Source organism: Carcharhinus amblyrhynchos, chromosome 17 (assembly GCF_965287045.1).
Source record: "Carcharhinus amblyrhynchos chromosome 17, sCarAmb.v2.hapA, whole genome shotgun sequence".
In the NCBI taxonomy this organism is placed as follows: Eukaryota; Metazoa; Chordata; class Chondrichthyes; order Carcharhiniformes; family Carcharhinidae; genus Carcharhinus; species Carcharhinus amblyrhynchos.
This window is the reverse complement of record NC_137340.1, coordinates 55,933,250-55,945,382: the sequence shown is the minus strand read 5'-3', so window position 1 is coordinate 55,945,382 and position 12,133 is coordinate 55,933,250. Positions and strand designations below refer to the sequence as shown.

Sequence of the window (12,133 nt, the reverse complement as noted above, 5' to 3'; positions counted from 1 at the left end):
CGGGGCAGGCTCGAAGGGCTAGATGGCCTACTCCTACTTCTTATGTTCTTATAAATTCCACACAGACCTGTTCAAATCCACTTTCCCGGTCTGCAGGTCAGATGTCACAGCCCAATCTCAGCCTTAGACATGTTTCCCAAGAATCTCGATACTCTCCACCATCGACAAGTGTGGGAGTTGCTTCATGGTGTTATGAGGCAGCAGTGACAGCCACCAGGGACCCGGGTTCAATTCCAGTCTCAGGTCACCGTGTGGAGTTTGCACGTTGTCCCCGTGTCTGCCTGAGTTTCCTCCGGATGCTCCAGTTTCCTCCCACAATCCAAGGATGTGCAGGTTAGGATTCATTGGCCGTGCTAAATTGACACTACTATAGGGGGATCAGCAGGGTAAATATGTTGGGTTGTGGGGATAGGGTCTGGGTGGGATGGAAATGGGCCAGTTGGGGTTTGAGGATAATCAGGTATCTCCATGGCCACTTTCACTGAAATCAAGTTGTTTTTTAGAAGTTAGCTTTGTAAGATATTATTGTTGGGTTATTAATCCCACACAATCCACTCACTGACATGTAATGATTGACTGTCACTGACTGGTTCCTTACTGTGTAACATCTCACATCTACACAGCACCCTCAGCGTAGTAAAGGGCCCAAGTTGCTTCAACACAGATAATGGGGGAGGAAGGAGAGTGAGAGGGGCTATCACTCAGCTAAACTGATAGATGGACTGATACAAACCTGAGCAACAACTCTGGGATTGCGATAGGCCCTAGATCCAGATCGGAATTCTGGCAGCTTTTGTGAAGTGATGAAAATTTTAGTCACTTATTAAAGTTCAGCTAAGAGTAATTGACACTGTCCTCAAGGGAGATCTGACAGAGCTTTTCAAAATCAGGAGAGGTTTGATGGAGTGAATGAGGAGAAACTGTTCTCAGAGACCAGAGTGTTAATAATCAGAGGATTACAGATTGAAGATGATTGGACCAGAATGGGAGACTTACACCAGAGATGGCACAAGGTCTAGTCAGAGTATCTGTAATCAGACAGCACTCTGGCACCAACAGGACAGGTCAGTCCTGAACAGAAGTGAATACATCAGCACACCCTCCAAACAAGACCTTTATTATACTTCTGAAATATCACAGCTCCATTCCCAGCACCAATCAGCCCAGCCCTCCAGCTGCTCCTCAGACCCCCGTCAACTGGAGCCTCCTTTCAATTGTAACGCTGCACCTGATTGGACTGGGACACGTTCAGACTCTGCTCAGTTCATCCAATGGTCTGCAGTCAAACGCTACAACTTCCCAGACTAGAGACAGAGCTCGTTAGCAATCAAGGGGAGAGGAGGTGGGAGAGGGGAGTGAGAGGGCCAAGGGGGTGGGGAGCTGGGGAGCAGCACAGGGGGGGGGATGGGGCACAGGTGGTAGCAATACTTCACAGCGTTGGTTACTGCATTAGCAAAACAAGCGTTGGTTTTGGAAGAACGGGCATTAATCTGAGTGAACAATGTTCATTACCAGTTGAGCAGACAGAAGCAGAAGTGATCTTGTCTTACCATCAGTCTGAACTAGGTGCCATTCTGTTGTAAGGTCAAGCTGGTATTTGATTGTGAGAAAACCAAAGTACTCTGGGGGTCTGTGCTCATTACATGAGCAAAGTTGGGTGTAGGTACTTAAGTCTGAGATGGGAACAGATAGCAGACTCCATGTCCAGCTGTACACGGATTTGAAAAATAAACTGCTGCTGAAGTTTGGGGGAATTTGGGCATTAATTTATCAGCGGACTGCTGAGAGTTTTTCTCCTTGCACATCGCCAGACACGGGAAGTTCACAGCCCAATGCAGCAACACTGAGCTCCAATGTATAAAGCTCAACCACTGATGTGATTAGCTGCCCAGCGAACTCTTGGACTCGACGTATTTCAGTGCCTTCTCCTTCACAGCCTGGACACTCTCCTCGTTCCCATATCTCTTCTCATACTCCAGGTACCGCTTGAAGAAGAACTTCATCTTCTTTGGGGCTAGTTTCAGGTGGATGACTCTTTCAAAGAGGTGTCTATAGAGGAGAGAGGTTTTTAAACTGTTGTGAACCACGCAATCTACAAATCCACTTTCTGCATCATAGAACATAGAACACTACAGCACAAACAGGCCCTTCAGCCCACAGGTTGCACCGATCATATCCATACCTACCAGGCCTATCTATAACTCTCAATCCCATTAGATCCCATATACTCATCCAGAAGTCTTTTAAAAGACCCCAACGAGTTCGCCTCCACCACCACTGACGGCAGCCGATTCCACTCACTCACCACCCTCTGAGTGAAAAACTTACCCCTGACATCTCCTCTGTACCTACTCCCCAGCACCTTAAACCTGTGTCCTCTCGTAGCGACCATTTCAGCCCTGGGAAATAGCCTCTGAGAATCCACCCTATCTATTCCTCTCAACATTTTATAAACCTCTATCGTTTACTCATTTTCGGTCCTGTTACTCGAGTGACTTGGACACGAGACAAAGAACAAAGAAAAGTACAGCACAGGAACGTTCCAAGCTTGTGCTGATCACAGAACAGTACAGCACAGTACAGGCCCTTCGGCCCTCCATGTTGTGCTGAGCTTTGTCCAAACCCAAGATCAGGCTATCCTATTCCCTATCATTCTGGTGTGCTCCATGTGCCTATCCAATAACTGCTTGAAAGTTCCTAAAGTGTCCGAGTCCACTATCACAGCAGGCAGTGCATTCCACACCCCCAACCACTCTGAGTGAAGAATCAACTTGAACCTTATAGTTATGCCCCCGAGTAACAGCTACATCCACCCAAGGAAATAGTCTCTGCATGTCCACTCTATCTATCCCCCTCATCATCTTATAAACCTCTATTAAGTCACTTCTCATTTTCCTCCGCTCTAAAGAGAAAAGCCCCAGTTCCCTCAACCTTTCCTCCAAACCAGGCAGCATCCTGGTAAATCTCCTCTGCACTCTCTCCAATGCTTCCACATCCTCCTTATAGTGAGGTGACCAGAACTGAACACAATATTCCAAATGTGGTCTCACCAAGGTCCTGTATAGTTGCAGCATAACCCCACGGCTCTTAAACTCTAACACCCTGTTAATAAACGCTAACACACTATAAGCCTTCTTCACGGTTCTATCCACTTGAGTGGCAACCTTCAGAGATCTGTGAATATCAACCCCAAGATCTCTCTGTTCCTCCACATTACTCAGAATCCTGCTGTTCACCCTGTAATCCGCATTCAAGTTTGTCCTACCAAAATGAATCACCTCGCACTTATCAGGGTTAAACTCCATCTGCCACTTTTCGGCCCAGCTCTGCATCCTATCAATGTCTCTTTGCAGCCTGCAAGAGCCCACCACCTCATCCACTACTCCACCAATCTTAGTGTCATCAGCAAATTTACTAACCCACCCTTCAGCCCCCTCTTCCAAGTCTTCCAAATAGCAGAGGACCCAGCACTGATCCCTGTGGTATGCCGCTGGTAACTGGCCTCCAGTCTGAAAGTTTTAGGACCGAGGCAAGGAGGAATTTCTTCACTCAGAGGGTGGTGAATCTTTGGAACTCTGTCCCAGAGGGCTGTGGAAGCTCAGTCATTGAGTTGAGGTTGACAGATTTCTAGATGTCAATGACATTCAGGCATACAGGGAGAGTGCAGGAAGATGGTGTTCAGATAGATTAGCTATAATCAGGTTAAATGGCAGAACCAACTTGAGGGGCTGTATGTTCCTGTAAGAAATGAACCCATAAAGTATCAATGGATTGTGGCCATTCTCAGCTATGTTAGGTTGTAAGGAGGGGACCAGATGTTATTTCTGAACTGCCTTTTGCACAATGTGCATTGAAGAATAGCAGGACATCTCTGCCCTCTAACACGCTCAGGGCTGGAGCCACATTCTCACAGCTCCTACAGGTGACATATCGACAGGTGAACCGAAAAGTTTCCATCGCAGGGACTGATGAAGGAGGAATTCTCCCAGTGTCCAATATTTGGCCTGTCTCTCTCATCCTGCGCTCAGTGACAGCCATTCCTGACTTGGAGCCACGCAGTTCAGGCAGATTCCTGCTCGGAATGCTGGAGAGACACCGAGGGAGGGATTTGTGACCTTCCCCCCTCCCATCCTGTGTGGGAGGTCCTACATTCCAGCCCCTCCCACTTTCCTAACATCCTCACTGCCCTGGCTAAAGACAGTTATGGTTATGAAGCAGAGTGAGTATTGTGACTGTCAGGCTGCGAGCCAGCTTTGAGATCTCTCTCAGAATGAGACACAACACAATAAAAATAAATCAATCACCAGTGATCCTGTGTCAGCCATGTACAGAGCGATAGCTATTTGTACTCCAGAAAGTGGAATACAGACTGCAGGACCGAGGCAGCTCTGCACACTCCAACTTTCAGATTAAATATTAAACGGATCCCACTCTGCACTCTCAGGGTGTGGAAGATCCCAAACGAGTGCAGGAAAGATCGCCCTAGTGTCCTGAGGCCAATGATTACCCTACAATCAGTGCCTCGAAAACCCGAATATCTGGTCATCATCTTTGTATGGGATCTTGCTGTGCACAGGTTGGCCGGTGCTTTTCCGACGTAATAACAAGTGACTACACTTCAGAACCACAACATTTGGTGTGAAGCACTTTGGGAAGTCCTGGACTGTAAGAGGGGGCTATAGAAATGCAGTGATGTTGTTTTACTAAACTGCAAGAGGGGGCTATAGAAATGCAGTGATGTTGTTTTACTAAACTGCAAGAGGGGGCTATAGAAATGCAGTGATGTTGTTTTACTAAACTGCAAGAGGGGGCTATAGAAATGCAGTGATGTTTCACTCACCGGATTTGCTCCTGGCTGCCATGTTTCAGCATCATATCGATATAGATGGACCACAGGTCTATGCGCTTGGGGTAACTGCTCAGCGTGTTCTCAAACATGGCCTTCGCCCGCTCGCTATCCCCAAAGCGGAACTCCAGCTGTGCAAATCTGCCAATGACATCAACATCTGGGAAGAAAACAGTGAATAAAACATGGAGCAAATCGTCATTCCATTAACTTGGAGCAGGGCAACTTCCTCCCTGAGGAGGTGGGGCCCTGAGTGACTTTACCCCTGGGGAGGTGGGGCCCTGAGTTGTTCCATCCCTGGGAAGGCAGGGCTCTGGGCAGCGCCACCCCCAGCGAGGCAGAGCCTTGAGTGGCCCCATCCATGGTGAAGCAGGGCCCTGAGAAACGCCACTTCTGGGGAGGTGGGGCTCTGAGAAGCCCCACCCTCAGGGAGGCACGGCCCTGAGCAGCTCCATCCCTGGGGAGGCAGGCCACACACTGCATTCGAACAGTGACAGGCAGGTCAGTAAAGCAGAGCTAACTAAGTGGCTTTGGAAATGCAGTGGTATGGGGGTGTGGGGGGGGGAGAAATCTTGTATTAATCACTTAAATTAAAGGGACTTCTGCAGTGAACGCATGATCTGGTTCTCTCCATATTTCGGGAGCCTGGGATGAGTTTCTGCTGTCTGATGTTCAATTGAACTCGGTTCCAATCTGGGAGTGCTTGGGTTTGAATCTCACTGGCCAGGTGGACAGATGATGTTTACCCCCAGTTGTCCAGAGAGCACACGAGTGAGCTTTTTGCTTCAGGTCCTGGTTGGATTAAATTGAGGGTCAGTCCAGGGGCAATCTGAATCCAGCTACAGTGCTGTGGGAACGGGCTCATATATAGAGCCAGCCTGGCAGGTTTCCTTCTTCAATGAACCAGCTCTGACGAAGGGCCAACCCGACTCGAAGCACTGCTTCTATTCCCTCTCCACAGATACTGTCAGACTTGCTGAGATTTTCCAGCATTTTCTGTTTTGGCATCAATGAACCAGTTGGCTTTTTAACTACAATCCCCACAGCTTCACAGCAACGTCTATCAAGAACACCTTTTTATTTCCAAATTCTCAAACTGTCCTGGTGGATTTAACCTCACATTCCTGAGATTACTAATCCAGATCTTGAGATTCCTGGTCCAGTAATGACCACAGGACTGTCAGTGTGGGAGGAGAAAAAGAGTCTCTCGAGTTAATGGGGTTTTGAAATCTAATCTGATGAATTTACAACAAAGTTTTAAGTTTATTTATTGGTATCATAATTGAAGTTACTGTGAAAATGCCCTAGTTGCCACATTCCAGTGCCTGTTTGGTTACACTGAGGGGAATTTAGCAAGGCCAATGCACTCTAACCAGTGTGTCTTTCAGACTGTGGGAGGAAACAGGAGCACCTGGAGGAAACCCACACAGGCACAGGGAGAACGTGCAGACTCCACACTGACAGTGACCCAAGTCGAGATCAAACCCGGGTCCCTGGTGCTGTGAAATAGCAGTGCGAACCACTGTGCCACCCAAAAAAAATTGATACGTTTTACACCAGAGGAGAAAGGAGAGACTGTTTCTAATGAAGATTCTGTCTTGATCAGCTTGGTAACAGCACCTAGACTACTGACTACCACCAGCATCATCATCTGGGAGATGGGAAGAACAGAACAAGGCTGATGCTGGGCAAATTCATCTCAGTAAGAAGTCTCGCAACACTAGGTTAAAGTCCAACCAGTTTTTGATAGTAAACCCACAAGCTTTCGGAAACGGTGTTCCTTCGTCAGGTGACTATCAAATAAACTGGTTGCCACATTCCGGTGCCTGTTTGGTTACACTGAGGGAGAATTTAGCACGGCCAATGCACCCTAACCAGCGTGTCCTTCAGACTGTGGGAGGAAACCAGAGCACCCGGAGGAAACCCACGCAGACCCTCATAGCGAGGGGGATTGAATATAAAAAGTAGGGAGGTCTTGCTGCAACTGTACAGGGCACTGGTGAGGCCGCAGCTGGAGTACTGTGTGCAGTTTTGGTCACAGCACTTGCGCAAGGATATTTTGGCCTTGGAGGGAGTGCAGAGGAGGTTCACTAGGCTGATACCGGAGTTGAGGGGGTTGAGCTATGAGAGGCTGAATAGACTGGGCTTGTACTCGTTAAGAGTTCAGGAGGATGAGGGGGGAATCTTATTGAGACGTATAAGATGATGAAAGGGATGGATAGGGTAGAGGTGGAGAGGTTCTTCCCACTCAGAAAGGACAGCAGGACTAGAGGGCACAGCCTCAAGATAAGGGGGGGGGGGGCAGTTTAGAACAGAGTTGAGGAGGAACTTCTTCACTCAAAGGGTGGTGAATCTCTGGAATTCTCTGCCCGCTGAAGTGGTGGAGGCTACCTCGCTAAATATATTTAAGACGTGAGTAGATAGGTTTTTGGTACGCAAGGGGATTAAGGGTTATGGGGAGAAAGTGGGAAAGTGGAACTGAGCCACTTCAGATCAGCCATGATCTTATTGAATGGCGGGGCAGGCTCGAGGGGCTAGATGGCCTATTCCTGCTCCTATTTCTTATGTTCTTAGACACGGAGAGAATATGCAGACTCCGCACAGACAGTGACCCCAAGCCAGGAATCAAACCCAGATCCCTGGCACTGTGAGGCAGCATTGCTAACGAACATCACTAATCCTTTTTCTCTCATGTATTTATCCAGCTTCCCCTTAAATGCATCAACATCAACTGTTTATGGTGGTGAGTTCCACTTTCTAACTCTGGATAAAGGTAGTTCTCTGGACTTTCTATTTCTCCGCAGAATACCTTAAAGGGGAAAATGTCAGCTTGGTTTTAAATTCGCTGCAACACAGAGGTACACAAGACCTTGAACTCAGAAACAGCACCGAGGGTAAGGATATTGCGGGATATAGAACAAGGGCTGGTAAAGAGTCGAGGCACACATGTGGCATGGTCTGATGGAATGGGATAGAATTGTGTCGAAGAGTTGAATAGCTTCCTCCTGTTCCTAATTAGATCATGAAGGGCCTGACTGATGTGCAGTAGAAACAACAATGGACACACACTCCCAGCATCGTCTAACCCTGCAGTTATAACATACACAAAGCAAGGTTGACACAAAGGCAGCTTTTTATCAACCAGATCCAGGATGAATTGAAAGCGATAACTGGGCCCTGATTAAATGGGAACCAATCTCAGTTACACAGAATCATAGAACCCTACAATGCAGAAAGAGGCCCTTCGGCCCATCATGTCTGCACCGACCACAATCCCACCCAGGCCCTACCCCCATTTCCCTACATATTTTACCTGCTAATCCCTCTAACTTACGCATCCCGGGACACTAACGGGCAATTTTAGTATGGCAAATCAACCTAACCTGCACATCTTTGGACTGTGGGAGGAAACTGGAGCACCTGGAGGAAACCCACGCAGACACGAGGAGAATGTGCAAACTCCACACAGACTCTTACACGCCCACTTCTCCCCCTGCCCACGCCCCAGAGGGTGGACTCACAACCCACTTTCTACTTACGCTGTCTCTGAGGCAGGCTCTTGAGGGCTCTCTGCAGTAAGGTGCTGGTAGAGTCGGTTTTCCCCTGTTTCAGGAGGAATGTGGCGTAACTGAGCCAGACAGAGCTGTCGTGGCGAAACCGTCTCAGCATGGTGCCGTACAGACTCTCTGCTTGCTGCAAAGATACACAGAATCCAGCATCACATCACACACTCTATCCAAAACAACTCACATTACATTTACACTTCACCTATATCTGACAGTAACATGTACTCCAAACGTAAACTCTCTTTCTCTGTCCACACACGCTGCCACTACCTGCTGAGTTTACCCAGCATTTTCTGTTTTTGTCTCAGGTATCCAGCATCTGCTGTATTTTGCTTTTATTTACAATATCATCGTTCTGCCTGCAAAATTGGGCAGAGAAATGGCAGATGGAATTTAATCCAGGTGAATGCAAGGTGATGCACGTTGGAAGAAATAATGTAGGGGGGAAAGACGTACAATAAATGGCAGGGCCATCAAGAGTATAGAAACACAGAGGGACCTGGGTGTGCAAGTCCACAGATCCTTGAAGGTGGCAGCACAGGTGGAGGTGGTGAAGAAGGCATATGGTATGCTTGCCTTTATAGGACGGGGTATAGAGTATAAAAGCTGGAGTCTGATGTTATAACTGTATAGAACGCTGGTTTGGCCACATTTGGAGTACTGTGTCCAGTTCTGGTTGCTGCACTACCAGAAGGACATGGAGGCTTTGGAGAGAGTGCAGAGAAGGTTTACCAGGATGTTGCCTGGTATGGAGGGTCTTAGCTACGAGGAGAGATTGGGTAAACTGGGGTTGTTCTCCCTGGAAAGGCAGAGAATGAGGGGAGACCTAATAGAGGTATACAAAATAATGAAGGGTATAGATAGAATGAACAGTGGGAAGCTTTTTCCCCAGGTCGGAGGTGACGATCACAAGGGGTCACAGGCTCAAGGTGAGAAGGGCGAGGTATAACTCCGATATCAGAGGGACGTTTTTTATGCAGAGGGTGGTGGGGGCCTGGAATGCACTGCCAAGTAAGATGGTGGAGGCGGACATGCTGGCACCGTTTAAGAATTACCTGGATAGTTACATGAGCGGCCTGGGAATGGAGGGATACAAACAAATGGTCTAATTGGACCAATGCACTGCACAGGCTTGGAGGGCCTGTGCTGTACTGTTCTTTGTTCTCTTTGTTCTCCAGCCAGAAACTTCCAGAGCCCAGATCTGATGAACAGTCATTGACAGCATTTTCTGTTCTTAACGCCCAGAACTAATACTTCCATATACCCAGATTCAATTCCAGTCTTGTGTCACTGCCTATGTGGAGTTTGCATGTTCTCCCTGTGGGTTTCCTTCCACAGTCCAGGTGTGCAAGTGAGGTGGATTAGCCATACTAAATTGCCCCTTTGCCCAAAGATGTGTTGGTTAGAGGGATTGGCCATGCTAAATGTTCAGAGTTACGAGAGTAGGGGAAGATACCGGCGTTGAGGGGATTGAGCTATGAGGAGAGGCTGAATAAACTAGGCTTGTACTCGTTAGAGTTTAGAAGAATGAGGGGAGATCTCATTGAGACGTATAAGATGATGAATGGGATGGATAGGATAGAGGTGGAGAGACTCTTCCCGCTCAAAAAAGACAGTAGGACTAGGGGGCACAGCCTCAAGATAAAGGGGAGGCGGTTTAGAACCGAGTTGAGGAGGAACTTCTTCACTCAAAGGGTGGTGAATCTCTGGAATTCTCTGCCCGTTGAAGTGGTGGAGGCTGCCTCGCTAAATATTTTTAAGAAGCGGGTTGATGGGTTCTTGATAAGAGAGGGGATTAAGGGTTATGGGGAGAGGGCGGGAAAGTGGAACTGAGCCACGACAGATCAGCCATGATCTTATTGAATGGCGGGGCAGGCTCGAGGGGCTGGATGGCCTACTCCTGCTCCTATTTCTTATGTTCTTAAGATGTTGGGGGAGGAGAAGGATTGGGCCTGGGTTAGACGTTTGATTGGAAACAGCACAGGCTCAATGGGCTGAATGGCCTCTTTCTTAAATATAAAGATCGTATGATCCTAGAACTCTAAATTGTACAAAGTCAAACAGGGTCACAGATGGGACTGAGGGTGACCTCAATGAGACTGTCATACTGACTGCCAGCTTGACTCCAACCTCAGCAATGCTGAAGGTTCAAGTCCCAATTCTAGAGCTTTGGGTCAGCTTTGAAACCAATGTCCCTCTTTCCCCAGCGCTTCATGGAATCCCTTCAGTGCATTAGGAGGCCATTCGGCCCATCAAGCCTGCTGCAGGTCTTACCCCTGTAAGCCCATATTTTTACCCTGCTGGTCCCCCTGACACTAAGACACAATTTAGCATGAATCAACCTAACCTGTACATGTTTAGACTGAGGAAGGAAACCCACGCACACATATGGAGAACATGCAGACCCCACACAGACAGTGACTCAAACTAGGAATCAAACCTGGATCCCCAGCACTGTGAGGCAGCAGTGCTAACCATTGTGCCACCATGCCACCCTCTGCATGAGGGGGATGTGAGAGACGATCTATGGAAACAAGAGCCAAAACCTTTCTGACTGTCCTCAATTGCACCATTGGCAGCTAAAACCCCTGAATGGCTCCTGCCTTCCAGGCACATTGCCTGGGCTCACACACAAAGGTAACTCCGTTAGGACGTGGGTCTAACAGTCAGTATTCTGTGAGGGGCAGAGGGCAAATAATCAAAGCCACATGAGAATGTTAGATCATCTTCCTTGGCAGAAGGTAGAGAGGGGTTACACAAGCTGCTGTACAACTAGCAGCCGAGGCATTGATCTCAATCCAATTTGTGTTGCGATAGGTATCTCGCCCTGACCTGTAGATCACCTGTGATCAGGAATGCAGATTATGTACAGGATCTGAGTGACCTGCGGGACGTCCCACCACAGCCTGGGTTTTGCACTAATGCAGCTGGAATTGGATAGGATGAGGACTGTTTGTTTACCTTGTATTTCTTAGACGTGGCGTAGATATTGGCCAGTTTCTGGAAGACTTTCACTGGCTCGCTGTACTGAACAGCCCGTTCAAACACTTTCATCAGTGACTCTTCCGTCCCATAGAGATTCTCCAAGTTCAGGAACGCAACCCAGATATTCAACTTCTCCTGTTCTTCCCTGCAAACGCAAGATCAATAAAACAAAGATGAGAGAGAGAATGGGTAAGTAGAGGGATGGTGTGACAGGATCAGCAGAAGGAGATAACAGGTGAGGATGAGAGATGGAAAGAACCCACTAAGTTCAGGTACGATGACTGATGACAGACCATAGGTGGGGGAGGTGGGAGGGATTCTCCGATCTCAGCCATTCCCACTCCGCTGCACGCGACTCCAGAGAACTTGGTGTTCCAGCATAAATTCCATTCACTGCAGCAGAGAATCTCAACCGCACAGAACAGGGAATCTGCACTCACTTGTCAGCAAGCTCCTAATGATGATAAAATCAGATTAACTAGTCATTTGTCCTGCTGCTGTTGTGTGAGATTATGCTATGTCACATGGCTGCTGTATTTTCAGGCGGAGATGTGTTAAACATAATGCTGGATCAGTATAAGAACATAAGAAATAGGAGCAGGAGTAGGCCATCTAGCCCTTTGAGCCTGCCATGGCTGATCTGAAGTGGATCAGTTCCACTTTTCCGCTTTCTCCCCATAACCCTTAATTCCCTTGTCTATCAGAAACCTATCTACCCGTGACTTAAATATATTCA

General features: G+C 47.9%; 1 protein-coding gene across 3 annotated transcripts in view; it reads right to left on the bottom strand.

Moving 5' to 3' along the window:
- Window positions 1-655: 655 nt before the first annotated feature.
- The window catches only part of pdcd11 (programmed cell death 11), an 82,562-nt gene continuing 71,084 nt past the window's right edge, over window positions 656-12,133 (bottom strand). For all 3 annotated transcript variants that reach the window (XM_080205994.1, XM_080205995.1, XM_080205993.1), the window contains exons 33-36: window positions 11,374-11,542; window positions 8,386-8,539; window positions 4,841-5,006; window positions 656-2,049 (exon numbers count right to left, since the gene is read on the bottom strand). In XM_080205994.1, coding sequence (XP_080062120.1) covers window positions 1,881-2,049; window positions 4,841-5,006; window positions 8,386-8,539; window positions 11,374-11,542 — 658 coding nt within the window. In that variant the 3' untranslated portion in view covers window positions 656-1,880. The remainder of the gene's footprint in view (window positions 2,050-4,840; window positions 5,007-8,385; window positions 8,540-11,373; window positions 11,543-12,133) is intronic.